This window comes from Vipera berus, assembly GCF_964194415.1.
Source record: "Vipera berus genome assembly, chromosome: 2".
Classification (NCBI taxonomy): domain Eukaryota; kingdom Metazoa; phylum Chordata; class Lepidosauria; order Squamata; family Viperidae; genus Vipera; species Vipera berus.
This window is the reverse complement of record NC_138203.1, coordinates 2449820-2467525: the sequence shown is the minus strand read 5'-3', so window position 1 is coordinate 2467525 and position 17706 is coordinate 2449820. Positions and strand designations below refer to the sequence as shown.

At 44.3% G+C, this 17706-nt stretch overlaps 1 protein-coding gene and 1 long non-coding RNA gene across 2 annotated transcripts in view; one reads left to right on the top strand and one right to left on the bottom strand.

The window, feature by feature from the left end:
* Positions 1 to 17706, top strand: part of LOC308663138 — an 861733-nt gene that overhangs the window by 332739 nt on the left and 511288 nt on the right. The window lies entirely within an intron of this gene.
* Positions 1 to 17706, bottom strand: part of LOXHD1 (lipoxygenase homology PLAT domains 1) — a gene marked incomplete at both ends in the record, with an annotated part of 233602 nt that overhangs the window by 203608 nt on the left and 12288 nt on the right. The window contains 3 exons of the mRNA XM_081321186.1: positions 5413 to 5536; positions 6413 to 6561; positions 8264 to 8362. Of these exons, the coding sequence (XP_081177312.1) occupies positions 5413 to 5536; positions 6413 to 6561; positions 8264 to 8362 (372 nt within the window). The remainder of the gene's footprint in view (positions 1 to 5412; positions 5537 to 6412; positions 6562 to 8263; positions 8363 to 17706) is intronic.

Here is a 17706-nt window from a genome sequence, read left to right as displayed (position 1 = left end):
CCTGTGCGTTCCCACAGAGAGGGCCTCCTCAGGGTGCCACCGATCAGAGAATGTCGATTGGTGGCCCCCAGGGGGAGATCCTTCTCTGTGGGCGCTCCGGAGCTGTGGAACCAGCTACCGGTAGAGCTCCGGATGGCGCCCGATCTTCGCTCCTTTCGTCGCGATCTCAAGACCTTTCTGTTTGTACAAGCCGGCCTAGCCTGATGGGGATTGGTGGGGTTTTTTATTTTTGGTGGTTTAGTTTTTAACTTGGTGTTTTAGAATTCTATTTTAACTGTTTTAATATGGGCAACTATTTAATCTCTTTTTAACGTTTGTATTTAGTATTTTATTCTGCCCTGTGAACCGCCCTGAGTCCTCAGGGAGAAGGGCGGTATACAAATATTATTAAATTAAAATTAAATTATATTATATTATATTATATTATATTATATTATATTATATTATATTATATTATATTATATTATTATATTATATTATATTATATTATATTATATTATATTATATTATATTATATTATTATATTATATTATATTATATTATATTATATTATATTATATTATATTATATTATATTAATATTATTATATTATATTATATTATTATATTATATTATATTATATTATATTATATTATATTATATTATATTATATTATATTATATTATATTATAATATTATATTATATTATATTATATTATATTATATTATATTATATTATTATATTATATTATATTATATTATATTATATTATATTATATTATATTATATTATATTATATTATATTATATTATATTATTATATTATATTATATTATATTATATTATATTATATTATATTATATTATATTATATTATATTATATTATATTATATTATATTATATTATATTATATTATATTATTATAAATGGTAAATATGAATGTCCTGATTCTTTCTGTGCAATTATATCTCTTCCTTGGTTTCTGGTTCACTTAAACCGCAGAAGAAGGCATCAAGAAGGACCTTCTCCCAGGATTTGAGGTGTTTCTTTTGTTTTTTGATTGGTTGGTTTTTTTAGCTTTCAGTCGGGGAGGTTTGGGGACTTCCTGATCTTCAGCCTCAAGGAGAAGGAAAGATGTGCCATTTAGAAAAACAAGCACCAGCACTTTCTCAAAGGATGAAGGACGCTCGATTGCCATCACCGGGAGAAATGCGAAAGAAATGATCAAACGCTGTGGCTGTATTTATATCTTTACTCAGGTTGGGTAAAGATTTGGCAGCTGCGTTTCCACAGCATGCTAAGCTAGCTTTGTGTGTTAAGGTCAGGGTTTGCTTTGGCTCTTTGTTCTTCTTCTTCTTCTTCTTCTTCTTCTTCTTCTTCTTCTTCTTCTTCTTCTTCTTCTTCTTCTTCTTCTTCTTCTTCTTTTTTTTTTTTTTTTTTTTTTTTGCAAAGCCAACCCGTTTTTCTTAGCTTGGGGTCAAAATGTATTGTTTGAACCCAAAGAAAAGGCAATTAAAACAACCACGTTAAAGACGTTATATTGATGTCGCATGAAAAAAGTGTTAGGAAAATGGAAGCCTCTTTAATAAAGCGACATGGGTAGTCCTTACTTAAAACCATTTGTTCGGCAGCTGTCTGAAGTTACAAACAGCACTTGGAAAAACAGGAGCTTGTGACCCTTTTTCACACAACTGTTGCATCCAGGGGTGGGATTCAGCCGGTTCGCACCACTTCGGCAGAACCCGTAGCCCAGGCCCAGAACGGACTTCCGGAAGTGGCATCCACGCAGAGAACCGGTTGTTTGCATATTTGAATCCCACCACTGCTTGCTTGCTTGCTTGCTTCTTTCCTTCTTTTCACCTCTCATTTGTCTTCCTTCCTTCTTTCTTTCCCCCCTTCCATCCAACTGTCTTCCTTCCTTCCTTCCTTCCTTCCTTCCTTCCATCCTTCCTTCCTTCCTTCCTTCCATCCTTCCATCCTTCCTTCCTTCCATCCTTCCTTCCTTCCTTCCTTCCATCCTTCCTTCCTTCCTTCCTTCCTTCCTTCCTTCCTTCCTTCCTTCCTTCCTTCCATCCTTCCTTCCATCCTTCCTTCCTTCCTTCCATCCTTCCATCCTTCCTTCCTTCCTTCCATCCATCCTTCCTTCCTTCCTTCCTTCCTTCCTTCCTTCCTTCCTTCCTTCCTTCCTTCCTTCCTTCCTTCCTTCCTTCCTTTGGTGGGATTCAGCCACTTTGCACCAGTTCAGCAAAACCTGCAGCTCATATTTTCTTGCCCAGGCCCAGAACGGACTTACGGAAGCGGCATCCACGCAGAGAACCGGTTGTTTGCATATTTGAATCCCACCACTGATTGCATCCCCATGGTTACGTGATCAAAATTCAGATAATTGGCAACTGACTCGGATTTATGACGGTTGCAGTGCCCTGGGGTCATGCAATCCCCTTTGGCTACCTCCTGAGCCAGCCAAGTCAATGGAGAAAGCAGATCCACTTAACAACCGTGTTACTAATTTAAGCGCAGTGATTCACTGTAATAACTGTAACAAGAAAGGTCATAAAATGGGGCAAAACTCACCTGGCAACCATCTTGCTTAGCAACAGAAATCTTGGGCTGAATTGTCATCGTAAGCCAATTCTGCCACAATATTTCCGATTTAGTATTGTGTGCAAAATCGGAGCATTGTGACTTGGGATTCTGTGCAAACCAAATTAGTCAGTTATAATAATAATAAAGTTGGAAGGGACCTTGGAGGTCATCTAGTCCAACCCCCTGCTCAGGAAGGAAGCCCTATACCATTTCAGACAAATGTTTATCTAGTCTCTCCTTAAAGACTTCCAGTGTTGGAGCATTCACAGCTTCTGGAGGCAGGTTGTTCCACTGGTTGATTGTTCTAACTGTCAGCAGATTTCTCCTTAGTTCGTTCTTCCTTCCTTCCTTTCTTTCTTTCTTTTCCTTCCCTTCCTTTCTTTCTTTCTTGCTCCCTTTCTCAACCTTTCTCTCTCTCTCTGTCTCTCTCTCTCTCTCTCTACCAGGAAGATAATTTAAACATGTGTTGGAGCATTCACAGCTTTTGGAGGCAGGTTGTTCCACTGGTTAATTGTTCTGACTGCCAGGAAGTTTCTCCTTAGTTCTGGATTGCTTCTCTCCTTGATGAGTTTCCATCCGTTGCTTCTTGTCCTGCCTTCAGGTGCTTTGGAGAATAGCTTGACTCCCTCTTCTTTGGGGCAGCCCCTGAGATACTGGCACACTGCTATCATGTCACTCCTAGTCCTTCTCTTTGTTAAACTACACATTCACAGCTTCTGGAGGCAGGTTGTTCCACTGGTGAATTGTCCTCACTGTCAGGAAATTCCTCCTTAGTTCTCTGTGGCTATATGTGCACAATGTACTTACCCAAGGTGGTTGAACCAGATTTTATTCACTTAACCCAAATTTTCTGCTTTCGTTTGGTACCCTGAAGTATAAACTCATTACATGGGTTGAAGTTTCACTTCGCATTAGACTAAGAAGTACTCTCCCTAAAGCTCCCCTAACTCTAACCCTCTCTTCTTTCGTAATTAGGCAGAACCAGGATTAGTGGTTAAGACGCCGGGCTTGTCAGTTAGAAGGCTGAGAGTTCGAGACCCGAGCAGCGCCCGACAGGGCGAGCACCCGTTCCTTGCTCCAGCTCCTACCAACTTAGCAGTGCGGGGCCGGTGCATTGTGCAATAGGTTCACATGGTGCAATAAGATTGGGTGTTTGTTAGTAGGATTTTCACTGGGTTAGGGACTTGTTTTGTTTTGTCTTCCCTCTGAGTTGTGTTGTGGGGGGGGGGGTGCACGAAGGGAGGCTCAGCCAATCTCATTGTACCCATGTTGTACTCTGACCATAAAGGTTGACTTGATGCGATTCGATTTGAAAGCGTGCAAAATGCAAGTAGATAAACAGGTGCCACTCTGGTGGGAACGTAACGCTTGTCTCTGTGCTTTGGCATAGAGTCACGTTGACCACAGGACCACTGAAAATGTCTTTGGACAATGCTGGCTCCCTCCGCTAGGAAACAGAGATCAGCACCACCCTGCAGAGTTGGACCCTCCTGGTTGGACACTACTTTTTGGGGTGGTTTTTTTTTAAGGAGTAAGCTGCTGTGGAAGTAGAGAGTAGATGGGGTTCTGTGGCTGAAATGCTCCCTTCGGGTTTCATGTTTCAAAGCGTGTTTCAAATCACACTTGGCCAATAAAGAATGTTCTATTCTATTCTACTCTACTCTATTCTGTTCCGTTCCGTTCCGTTCCGTTCTATTCTATGTTCTGTTCTGTTCTGTTCTGTTCTATTCTGTTCAAAGCTGGGAAGTTGGCAACAATGAAGTGAGCTTCTCCAATTCTTTCTTCTTGGCTTGCTTCCTCTTTGGATTGCAAAACTCACAAGCCTTCTCACTCCCAGGTACCCCCTGCCTCTCCAAAACTAGCACACCAACAACCAACAGCACCACAACATACCACACCCAGCTGTTTTCCTGCTGGGGCTTTTACAGCTGCTCCTTGCTAAGCAGTTGGACTGGCTGGGGAGAGGTCATAAGGGGGCAGGGGACCACCAGCCCAGGGGGGATAGATCAAGGGTCTTCAAACCCGGCCCTTTGATGACTTGTGGACTTCTGGCTGAGGAATTCTGGGAGTTGAAGTCCACAAGTCATCAAAGGGCCAAGTTTGAAGACCCCTGGGATAGATAATCTCAAGCCACCCCCATCCAAACCTCCATTCTGAAAAGGAAATCATCTCCACTTCCTTAACACTGGAGGGAAATACGTAACAGGCTCGCAAACTGCAATGTTTCCAACCAGCAGGCACACCAGACGATACAGCAGAACTAGGACAAGGGGAGGCAGAGCTGGGCTTACCCAATTCTCCTTTCTCAAGATGTAATAGGGCTGGATTACTATTATCCTTGGGGTCTCTCCTGCTGGTATCTATGACCTATCAGTTTGTTGTCTGAATGTACACTGAGAACTTCTGCACCGGAGACAAATTCCTTGTGTGTCCAGTCACACTTGGCCAATAAAGAATGTTCTATTCTATTCTATTCTATTCTATTCTATTCTATTCTATTCTATTCTATTCTATTCTATTCTATTCTATATTCTGTTCTGTTCTATTCTATTCTATTCTATTCTATTCTATTCTATTCTATTCTATTCTATTCTACTCTACTCTAATCTACTCTAATCTACTATATTCTATATTCTATATTCTATATTCTATATTCTATATTCTATATTCTATATTCTATTCTAGTCTATTTTCTCTTCTCTTCCCTTCCCCCTCCCTTTCCCTTCCCTTCCCTTCCCTTCCCTTCCGCTCCACTCCACTCCACTATATTCTCCCTCTAGGCCTTTTTAACTCCAGTTCATCCTCGGCTGTCTTGTCTTCATCACTTTCAACTCAAAAACACATTTACCGGTTGCCTCTGTTCCTCCCACAAGAATGTCGCGCTGGATTTTGCCATCATCTTCATCCAGTGCAAACCAACGGTAACTTGGGAACTGATACACCGACTTGTTGCCAATGTCTTCAATAATAACCTAGGACCAGAGCAGAATGTCTCATCAGCAGGGTGAGAAGCTGTAGAACTCTCTGCATTTGAACCTATTTTGCAATATACACAGCAGATTTTTGCCCACAGGTATTCATTGAGAACATTGACTTTGTTAACAGAATAACAATTGGAAGGGACCTTGGAGGTCTTCAAGGCCAGGGGTCTCCAGACTTGGCAACTTTAAGACTTGTGGACTTCAGCTCCCAGAATCCCCCAGACAGCATGTCCACAAGTCTTAAAGTTACCAGGTTTTGAAACCTTATTCTAGTCCAACCCCTTCCTCAGGCAGGAAACCCTGTACTATTTCAGACAAATGGCTGTCCCGTCTCTTCTTGAAAACCTCCAGTGTTGGAGCATTCACAGCTTCTGGAGGCAGGTAGTTCCACTGGTCAATTGTTCTCACTGTCAGGAAGTTTCTCCTTAGTTCTAGGTTGCTTCTCTCCTTGATGAGTTTCCATCCATTGCTTCTTGTCCCGCCTTCAAGCGCTTTGAAGAACAGCTTGACTCCCTCTTCTTTGGGGCAGCCCCTGAGATATTGGACTATCATGTCACCACTAGTCCTACTTTTCATTAACCAGACATACCAACCATTATTACCAACAAAAGTCCAACATTGTCTCAAGGGTTGGTGATCCAAATCCAATGACATTAACCTTTCTGAACCTGGTGATCTACTGTCCATAAAGGAGAAGTCACTGGCTTGACTGGTTAGCCCTCAGGCCGGCCACAGAGGCTTACAAAGAAGGAAGGATTTCCCCCACCCACCCACCCATCCTTGAATTCTGCTACAGAGATAACATAAGCCTAATTAGGTCTTCCTGATTTGGTGGGCTAAGTAATTGATAAATAACGTATAGCAAACCTTATCAAGGAACCATCCAGCCGAGCTTCCCTTGTTGTTGTGCCCAATGGTGATTTTCCTGAGCCTGCCCAGGTTGGGAGCATCAAGGGTGAACTTGTCTTCTGCCCCTCTCTCAAAATTGTCCTTGTCATTGTCCAGTCTGCGCTCTCCTAGGCAGCAAACATAAAGAGAAACAAATAAGGAGAGAGAGAGAGAGAGAGAGAGAGAGAGAGAGAGAGAGAGAGAGAGAGAGAGAGAGAGAGAGGGAGGGAGGGAGGGAGGGAGGGAGAGGGAGAGGGAGAGAGAGTGAGAGGGAGGGGGAGGGGGAGAGAAAGAGAAAGAGAGAGGGAGAGAGAAAGGGGGAGAGGGAGGGAGAGGGAGGGAGGGAGAAAGAGAAGGAGAGGGAGGGGGAGAGAGAGGGAGAAAGAGAGAGGGAGAGGGAGGGGGAGAATGAAGGAGAGGGGGAGGGGGAGGAGGGAGAAGGAGAGGGAGGAAGGGAGAGAGGGTTTGGGAGAGAAAGGGGGAGAGAAAAAGGGAGAAGGAGAGAGGGGAAGAGAGAAAGGAAGAGGGTGGAAGAGAGGGAGAGAGAGGAGAGAGAAAGGGAGAGGGAGGGAGAGGGAGGGAGGAAAGGAGAAGGAGAAGGAGAGAGAGAGAGAGAGAGAGAGGAGAGAGAAAGGGAGAGGGAGGGAGAGGGAGAGGGAGGAAGGGAGAAAGAGAAGGAGAGGGAGTGGGAGAGGGAGGGAGGAAAGGAGAAGGAGAAGGAGAGAGAGAGACGAGAGAGAAAGGGAGAGGGAGGGAGAGGGAGGAAGGGAGTGGGAGTGGGAGAGAGAGAGAAAGAGAGAGGGAGAGGGAGAGGGGAGAGAGAAGGAGAGAAGGAAGGAGAGGGAGGGAGAAAGAGAAGGAGAGGGAATAGGAAAGAGAGGGAGAGAGAGAGGGAGAGAGGAAGGGAGAGGGAGGGTGAGGGAGGAAAGGAGAAAGAGAGGGAGAGGGAGTGCGAGAGAGAGGGAGGAAAGGAGAAGGAGAAGGAGAGAGAGAGAGAGGAGAGAGGAAGGGAGAGGGAGGGAGAGGGAGTGGGAGAGAAAGGGGGAGAGGGAGGAAGAGAGGGAGAGAGAGAAGGAGAGAGAAAGGGAGAGGGGGAGGGAGGGAGTGGGAGAGGGGGGAGTGGGAGAGAGAGAAGGAGAAGGAGAAGGAGAGAGAGGGAGAGAGAAAGGGAGAGGGAGGGAGAGACTGTGTGATGTGTTGGTTGAGTGATGATGAACCAGGAGTCCCATGAGTAAATTCCCACCTTCTGTGGCCTTCTAGGTGCACACTATTTGCTGATCCACACGGATATCGTTCACTGTTTAGTTGTGTGTCTGCAGTGGTTTCTGCTCTAATTCCAGTGAATGTCTGGAATAAAGCGCGACTTTCATGCTTACTTGGACTTACGTCATCTCAGAACACCACCAGTTCATAAGGAGAGGAACATCTGGAACTCAAGACGACAAACACACCTAGTACATCCTCCTCCTCCTGTTTTCCCCACTACAACAACCCGTGAAGTGGATTGGACTGAAAGAGACTCACTGGCCCAAGGTCACCCAGCCGGCTTTCATATCCTAAGGCGGGACTAGAACTCCCCGTCTCCTGGTGACTGGCCCCAAACCACCAGCCGGCTTCCATGCCTCAGCTGGCACTGGTTTCTAGGCTAGCACCTTAACTGCTTCACCTGACCATCTCAAACAAAGCAATGGCACAAAATAAGGAGCGAGTTCTGACCGGGAAAGGGCACAACTTGAGTCATTCCAAAGATCGTATTTAATAACTGCCCATCTCCCTTGTTAGGAGACCAGTATGCATTAGTCTATGTAAACGTACGTTAGGAAATGGTACCTGTGTCTCCATTCTGCCCAAAAATGTTAATGAAAACATCAGCATCTGTTCCACTGCCATTGACATCACCTGTGAACACTCGGACCACATATTTGTTTACTGCAGGGGGGAAAAAAACATCGTACAATTAATTAAAACAGAGGCATAGATGTCCGAGGAATGATCAAGCAAGCTAGAAGTGCCACAAATGTGCATTTGCATTTGAACTTACCTGTAAGCTCTGGATCCAGCAATCTCATGGGGAAATTACCATCCCTTCTTTGTGAGTTGCAACATTCCTAGGGCCCAGTTAGATGGCTGCACTGATGTTCCAGTGTGTAAGCCAGCAAAAAAAGCACAACACCCTCTTACTGGTGTTATTATTATGATTATTTATTTCTCTGTGGCTTTGCATGTATACTGAGAGTTTCTGCACCAGAGACCAATTCCTTGTGTGCCTAATCACACTTGGCCAAATAGTATTCTATTCTATTCTATTCTATTCTATTCTATTCTATTCTATTCTATTCTATTCTATTCTATTCTATTCTATTCTATTCTACTCTACTCTACTCTACTCTACTCTACTCTACTCTACTCTACTCTACTCTACTCCATTCCATTCCATTCCATTCCATTCCATTCCATATTTTCTATTATTCTATTCTATTCTATTCTATTCTATTCTATTCTATTCTATTCTATTCTATTCTATTCTATTCTATTCTATTCTATTCTATTCTATTCTATTCTATTCTATATTAAATTTCATTCTTCTATTCTATTCTTTTCTATTCTATTCTATTCTATTCTACTCTACTCTACTCTACTCTACTCTACTCTACTCTACTCTACTCCATTCCATTCCATTCCATTCCATTCTATATTTTCTATTATTCTATTCTATTCTATTATTCTATTCTATTCTATTCTATTTAATTCTATTCTATTCTATTCTATTCTATTCTAATTAAATTTCATTCTTCTATTCTATTCTATTCTATTCTATTTATTCTATATTAAATTTCATTCTTCTTTTATTCTATTCTATTCTTTTTGTCCTTTTGTAGTATCTTTTAATGTTATGTATTGATCTCTTGTTGTGTTTTTCTTTTTTGTTGTACTCTGTCAGATACATTTTTGTTGAGTTAGATGACCATATAAATCTCTGAAATCTCTGAATAAAATAAATAAATATTCAATGTTGTCCAATAGTCCAAGTAAAAATCGCCACTGATGCTGGTGTCCACCAACAAAAAATAGGAATGGGCATGCCTGCAGCACCCTAAGGCAATGAAGGCAGGAGAAGAATCAACGGATGGAAGCTAATCAAGGAGAGAAGCAACCTAGAACTAAGGAGAAACTTCCTGACAGTGAGAACAATTAACCAGTGGAACTCCTTGCCTCCAGAAGCTGTGAATGCTCCAACACTGGAAGTTTTTAAGAAGAGACTGGACAGCCATTTGTCTGAAGTGGTACAGGGTTTCCTGCCTGAGCAGGGGGTTGGACTAGATGACCTCTAAGGTATCTTCCAGCTCTATTCTATTCTGTTATGCGTTTATGCTTATTTGTATAGATTGAGCTTCCAGATTATTGTTGTTGTTGTTGTTGTTGTTGCTATAAGGCCTAACTTGTTCATATGGAAGAGAAAAGACCAATAATAACAGCGCTGAACATTCGAAATATTTCTGCAGACATTCTCATTACAAAAATCAGCTGAAAGTATAGGCAGAGAAACCTGGACGTTAATTTAAAGCATTTAATTTGATTTGTAGCAAACCTTTAAAATAATGCTTATAAAGTAGTTGTCTTTCTCCCTCTGCTGGTCAGATAAAAATTGAGTGGCCTCTTAAGGTTAGATTTCATTGTCAAACAGAACGTCTGGCACAGAATCTTGAGAACCAAAAAACCCACAGCTTTTTAGTCTCTTTTATATTAAAAAAAGAGGAGTTGATGCAATTCAAAACCTGAAGGTGAGGAATGGATAAAAAGAAAGGTGAAATTAAAGTTTGAATACACTACGGTATACCGAAGAGAAGAGAAGAGAAGAGAAGAGAAGAGAAGAGAAGAGAAGAGAAGAGAAGAGAAGAGAAGAGAAGAGAAGAGAAGAGAAGAGAAGAGAAGAGAAGACAGGAAAGGAAAGGAAAGGAAAGGAAAGGAAAGGAAAGGAAAGGAAAGGAAAGGAAAGAGAATATAGAATAGAATAGAATAGAATAGAATAGAATAGAATAGAATAGAATAGAATAGAATAGAATAGAATAGAATAGAATAGAATAGAATAGAATGGAATGGAATGGAATGGAATGGAATGGAATGGAATGGAATGGAATGGAATGGAATAGAATAGAATAGAATAGAATAGAATAGAATAGAATAGAATAGAATAGAATAGAATAGAATAGAATAGAATAGAATAGAATAGAATAGAATAGAATAGAGCTGGAAGGGACCTTGGAGGTCTTCTAGTCCAGCCCCCTGCTCAAGCAGGAGAGACACTGCAAGCTGCAACTCTTGAAAAATCACACAGTGCCAACATCACAAAACTCCAGTTGCCATCTCACCAATATTAGGAACATAATTTGCAGCTGAAATATATTATCTACTTTATTGTCCTTATTAAATAAGTTCCATTTTTAAATTTTCTGTCTTTTTTCTGTTAAATGGCTTTAATCATACTGGGCTGCATTATTGTGCTTATCTCTATGGAGATTCTCAGTGATCTCCCTCTTGGTTGTCCCAAAGGTGCTTTTTGCAAGAGTCAACTTGTTTTTTCTTTGAAGACGTTTCGCTCCTCACCCAAGGAGCTTCTTCAGTTCTGACTGGATGGTGAAGAAAAGGGAGGATTTATACCCCTCGCAGACATTTGGTTGCTGGTCAACACACAGAAATCTGGTCAACACACAGAGTGCTAATGACGAGATGACTGCGAGGAATATAAATCCTTCCATTCCCTGCCATTTAGTCAGAACCAAGGAAGCTTCTCGGAGCAGAAGCAAAACGTCTTCAAGGAAATACAAAGAAAGTCCAGTTGCCTCTGGGAAAAGCGCTTTTGGGACACTTTGAGAATGCAGAATGCAGAATAACAGAGTTGGAAGGGACCTTGGAGGTCATCTAGTCCAACCCCCTGCTCAGGGAGGAAACCCTGTAACACTTCAGACAAACGGCTGTCCAGTCTCTTCTTAAAAACCTCCAGTGCTGGAGAAGGAAGGAAGGAAGGAAGGAAGGAAGGAAGGAAGGAAGGAAGGAAGGGAGGGAGGGAGGGAGGGAGGGAGGGAGGGAGGGAGGGAGGGAGGGAGGGAGGGAGGGAGGAAGGAGTGGTGGGATTCAAATATGTGAACAACCAGTTCTCTGTGTGGATGCCACTTCCAGAAGTCCATTCTGGGCCTGGGCAGCAAAAGAAAAATAGCTACCAGAAGGAAGAATAACAGAATAACAGAGTTGGAAGGGACCTTGGAGGTCATCTAGTCCAACCCCCTGCTCAGGCAGGAAACCCTATACCATTTCAAACAAACGGCTGTCGAGTCTCTTCTTAAAAACCTCCAGTGCTGGAGCACTCATAACTTCTGGAGACAGGTGGTTCCACCGGTTAATTGTTCTCACTGTCAGTATAATAATGCAACCCCTCTTTTCTTAAGTTGTTTTTTTTTTAACAATTTATATCCTTCCAGCAGTGCATCCCGGTTGTGAGCTTCCTCCCACCATGTTTTGGTACTGGCAACTATATCATAGCTACCCTCCTATACTAGTACCTCAAGTTCACCCTGATTGCTCACCAAATTCTGAGCGTTGGCGTATGGATATCTGAGTCATTTATGGTTGACCCTGGCTATACTTCCTACGTCTCCTGCTTTATATCCATGTTTTTCCACCTTCCCATCACTCCCTACCTCCTTGTGGGATTGGGGTTTATGCTCGGGATGACGTCCTAAAGATCCCGTAGCTTTTGCACCCTAACCCGCTCGGCTTCCCCCTTCAGATAAACTGAGCAGTGGGACCCATTAAAGGTAAAGGTAAAAGTTCTCCCACACACGCGTGCTAGTCATTTCCGACTATAGGGGCCGGTGCTCATCTCCGTTTCAAAGCCGAAGAGCCAGCGCTTGTCCGAGGACGTCTCCGTGGTCATGTGGCCGGCATGACTAGATGCCAAAGGCGCACGGAACGCTGTTACCTTCCCACCATAGCAGTCCCTATTTTTCTACTTGCATTTTGACATGCTTTCGAACTGCTAGGTTGGCAGAAGCTGGGACGAGTAACAGGCGCTCACTCTGCTACGTGGCACTCGGGATTCGACCCGCCAAACTGCCGACCTTCTGATCGACAAGCTCAGCGTCCTAACCCACTGAGCCACCGCGTCCCTGTGGGACCCATGAGGAGGATGCAATAAGAGGGGTCTGCTAGCACCTTATTCTCCCCCAAAAAAATTTCATTAAAAGGAAGTAAGCTCCGGTTCATAAAAAGCTTCCGTCTTTTAATAAAGCCCTCATGTAGGAAAGGTCATCAGACTTGGACCAAAAATAAAAAATAAAAAAATCTGGATGCCCCCTAGGGGGAAAAAAAAGTACGATATTTTATGTATTACTTTGCTCTCCTCTATTGGCCTTCTGGATTTTTGCGGTCCAGCTGTGGTGAACCTAATGGAAGTTAATTTGTTTGCGCGTTTGTTTCTATCCTGCCTTTATTATTTTTAACAAATAACTCGAGGCGGCAAACATATCCAAGCAACTCCTCCTATTTTCCTCATAACAAGAACCCTGCAAGGTCAGCTGTGCTGAGAGAGTGTGGCTGGCCCAAAGTCACCTAGATGGTTTTCATGCCTCAGGCGGGACTAGAACTCACCGTCTCCTGGTGATTGGCCCAAAGTCACCCACCTGGCTTTAATGTCTAAGGCGGGACTAGAACTCACCGTCTCCTGGTGATTGGCCCAAAGACACCAACCGGCTTTCATGCCTCAGGCGGGACTAGAACTCACCGTCTCCTGGTGATTGGCCCAAAGTCACCCAGCTGGCTTTAATGTCTAAGGCGGGACTAGAACTCACCGTCTCCTGGTGATTGGCCCAAAGACACCAACCGGCTTTCATGCCTCAGGCGGGACTAGAACTCACCGTCTCCTGGTGATTGGCCCAAAGTCACCCACCTGGCTTTAATGTCTAAGGTGGGACTAGAACTCACTGTCTCCTGGTGATTGGCCCAAAGACACCAACCGGCTTTCATGCCTCAGGCAGGACTAGAACTCACAATCTCCTGGTGATTGGCCCAAAGTCACCCAGCCAGCTTTTATGCCTGAGGCAAGACTAGAACTCTCAGTCTCCTGGTGATTGGCTCAAAGTCACCCAGATGGCTTTCACGCCTAAGGCGGGACTAGAACTCACAGTCTCCTGGTGATTGGCCCAAAGTCACCCAGTTGGCTTTCATGGCTAAGGCGGGACTTGAACCCATAGTCTCCTACTTTCGAGCCCGATGCCTTAACCACTAGACCCAACAGGCTCTCACATCCCTGGTGTGGCTTGCTTGCACCTGTTTCAAGAGAACCTTATTACAGTTAAGGGATCGTAGCAATCATCAGTAGTGGGAAAGATTAAGGAAGCATAGTAAATTACAACTGCAAGATGGAGTCGCGTGCAATGTTTGGAAAGGAGCCAAGGAGTCTGCTCAGTTTGCAAGCCAAGATGCGTAAAGGCTTTGAACGCATCTCTTGGTTCTCACGTTCTGACTGTAGGCCAACTGACGGTTTCGTAAGGCACATGTCAAAGCCGTGGAAGGACCCCCTTTTTCATTTTGGTATTTGAGATTTATTCAGCCCTCCGGTCCCCCCAATCCCTCAAGAAACATTCATCACTCTGCGGCTGATTTTAACCTGGCAGAAGGGAAATGCTGGACAGATGCCTGGTTTAAAACATGCACTCAGCACCTTGGCAACCAGCAAGACTATTCACTGGACCTGGTACAGCTGCGTGTCTACATAGCTGGCGTTTTCTTTGTTTAGCACGGCGCGGATTTTAAAAATATAAAAAGAAGTAGAGAGGGAAGGAAGAAGAGGATTAGTGTCCTTATAGAGAGGCCACCAACTTTTGGGGCGCCAGGGACCACCGGTTCCGTGGAGAGAGTTTTTTCCACGGACCGGAGGGTGTGTGGTTTTGTGTGCTGCCTGCATCCCACGGAGGGGGCTTTGCTTGTTTGTGCGCACCGGTTGCTGGCATGCCGCAGCCTGGTACCGGTCTACGGACTGGGGTTTGGGGACCCCTGGCCTCATAGCCTGTTGTGATTCAGGGTCAGCCTGTGGGTTCGGCAGTTGGGTCGGACGATTCAGAGGAGGAGGAGGGGGGTGTTGGAGAGCTTGCTGAGGATAGCCTTGAGGCTCCGCAGAGCCCTCAGCCAGGCCCCTCCCATCTGGTTACGACGCAGACCCAGCTGTGTGAGCCTGACAGCGTGGATGAAGATGACCCACAGCTGGCCCTGTTCAAGGACGCCCGACGCAGGAGGCAGTCAATCAGGAGTAAACAGAGGAAGGCAATGGGGCTCCTGGGAAGGTGGCAGAGAGAAGCCACGCCCTGAACTGTATAAAAGGGGAATGTGTGGGAGGGCTGGTTTGCTGAAGGCAACCGTTTGAATAGCTCCTGTTTCATGGTTCGTGTTTGCTCTGTTTGCTCTGTTTTATGTTAATAAATTTGGCAGGCTTAGTTCCAGCCTCTTGCCGTTTTGTAAAGGGGTTGTCCCTGCCTTTTCTGCAGGGCCAGTAGTAGGCTGGTACAGAACATAGCCTTTGGAACAGAGTGGCTGACATTCCCGCAGGCAAGGAGGGTAAATCAGGTGACTTTTTAACGTAAGGTGGGTGGCTCTAACATTTCGTGTCATCTGGCGATAGTTGCACTGAGTGGGGGGGGAAGGCAATATTAATTCTTTCCCATTGTCCCTCCTGAGCATCGGGTCTTTGCAAGGGATGCTTAAAATGGATACAGGTAGTCTTCAACTGACCAGCGTTTGTTTAGTGACCGATCAAAGTTACGACGGCACTGAAAAAAGTCACTTAGCGCCATTTTTCACGCTGACAACCCTCGCAGCATCCCCCCAGGGTCACGTGATCATAATGTGGACGCTTGGCAACTGACTCCTATTGAGGACGGTTGCAACGTTACCAGGGTCACGCAATCACTCTTTTGCAGCTTCCTGACAAGCAAAATCAAGGGGGGGGAGCCAGATTCATTTAACAACCATGTCCCTAAATTTAACAGCTGCAATGATTCGCTGAACAGCTGTGGCAAGAAAGGTCATAAAATGGGGCAAAACATACTTAACCACTGTCTTACTTAATAATAACAACAACAAAGTTGAAAGGGACCTTGGAGGTCATCTAGTCCAACCCCCTGCTCAGGCAGGAAACCCTATACCATTTCAGACAAATGGCTGTCCAGTCTCTTCTTAAAAACTTCCAGTGTTGGAGCATTCACAGCTTCTGGAGGCAGGTTGTTCCACTGGTTAATAGTTCTAACTGTCAGGAAGTTTCTCCTTAGTTCCAGGTTGCTTCTCTCCTTGATGAGTTTCCCTCCGTTGCTTCTTGTCCTGCCTTCGGGCGCTTTGGAGAATAGCTTGACCCCTTAACCCCTTTGTGGCAGCACCTTAGCACCCCTTAGTCCTTCATTCAAGGACCCCTCAAGTCTGAATTCTACCATATCCTGAATACTACTGGAATAGAATAGAATAGAATAGAATAGAATAGAATAGAATAGAATAGAATAGAATAGAATAGAATAGAATAGAATAGAATAGAATAGAATAGAATAGAATAGAATAGAATAGAATAGAATAGAATAGAATAGAATAGAATAGAATAACAGAGTTGGAAGGGACCTTGAAGGTCATCTAGTCCAACCCCCTGCTCAGGCAGGAAACCGTATACCATTTCCAACAAATGGCTGTCCAGTCACTTATTAAAAACTTCCAGTGTTGGAGTGTTCACAATTTCTGGAGGCAAGGAGTTCCACTGGTTAACTGTTCTCACTGTCAGGAAATTTCTCCTTATTCTTCCAGGTTGCTTCTCTCCTTGATGAGTTTCCATCCGTTGATTCCTGTCCTGCTTTCAGAGGCTTTGGAGAATAGCTTGATGCCCCCCGCCCCTTCTTTGGGGCAGCCCCAGAGATATTGGAACACTTAGCAACAGAAACTTTGGGCTCAGTTCTGATCGTAGGTCAAGTGACCACCACGGTCCTAAAACAGTAATAAGTGTGAAAAAAGATCGTGTCACCTTTTTTGTGTGTGTGTAACTTCAGTCATAAACAAAAGGTCATAAATTGAGGACTACCCGCATGCAGTTCTGGGGCTCCAGAATCAGGCCCGCCAGTGGGAAGGTCTATGAAGATGGTATTCATAGAAAAGTTTCGCTTTTCTCCGTTTAAGATGGGGATTGAAAGAGTTTTCTCTTGAAGTTAGAGATGCATTGCAGCCTTTAATTAAGTTTAAAGGTAAAGGTCAAGGTTCCCCCGCACACGCGTGCTAGTCGTTTCCGACTCTAGGGGCCGGCGCTCATCTCCATTTCAAAGCCGAAGAGCCAGCGCTTGTCCGAGGACGTCTCCGTGGTCACGTGGCCGGCATGACTAGACGCCAAAGGCGCACGGAACGCTGTTACCTTCCCACCGGAGTGGTCCCTATTTTTCTACTTGCATTTTTACGTGCTTTCGAACTGCTAGGTTGGCAGAAGCTGGGACAAGTAACAGGCGCTCACTCTGCTACGCGGCACTCGGGATTCGACCCGCCAAACTGCCGACCATCTGATCGACAAGCTCAGTGTCCTAACCCACTGAGCCACCGCGTCCCTTAATTAAGTTTATCACTGCTCAAATGTCTTCTAGGCCCAGTGGCCAAATTGTCTGTTACTTGACCTGGTTTGAGAGTTTTTTTTTTCTTCTTTTAAATCATTTGCCACTGTAGGAAGTTAAGGCAACTTAAGAATTTATTACAGGAAAGGAAACACCAGAGGGTGGAACAATATCCCTTCCTTTGTCATTCATAGCCACGATGAAAAGGGAGTATCAAGCCCAGCCAGCAGCACTTAGGTAAATAAGGATCTCTGGGGGTTTAAATGGGAGAATAATTGCTAGCATATGGCAAGCTGTGACACTGACAGTGCAGCAGAAGTTTTTTTTTTTCTGGCTTCTCCCCATGACCTGCAGCTTCTTCCTTGTACGAAACCACACAGTTTGTGAAAAGATGGTGTGAAGTCAGGCCAAGCAGCACGGAAAAAGCTTGTCCCAGTTTTGGCAGGGCCTGTTTGCGGGAAATCAGCTTGCCTAACAGAGTTGCCTCCCAGCTTTACGTCCGTGCACTTGAAACCTTTCTCATCCTTTCGTTCGTTGCCCTGAAAATGAACTTTTAGCCACCAGAGATGATTAGCTGCTGACCTGCACAGGGCAGAATCGGTTTTCAAAAACTAAAGAAGCACCAGGGGTGACATGATAGCAGCGTTCCAGTAT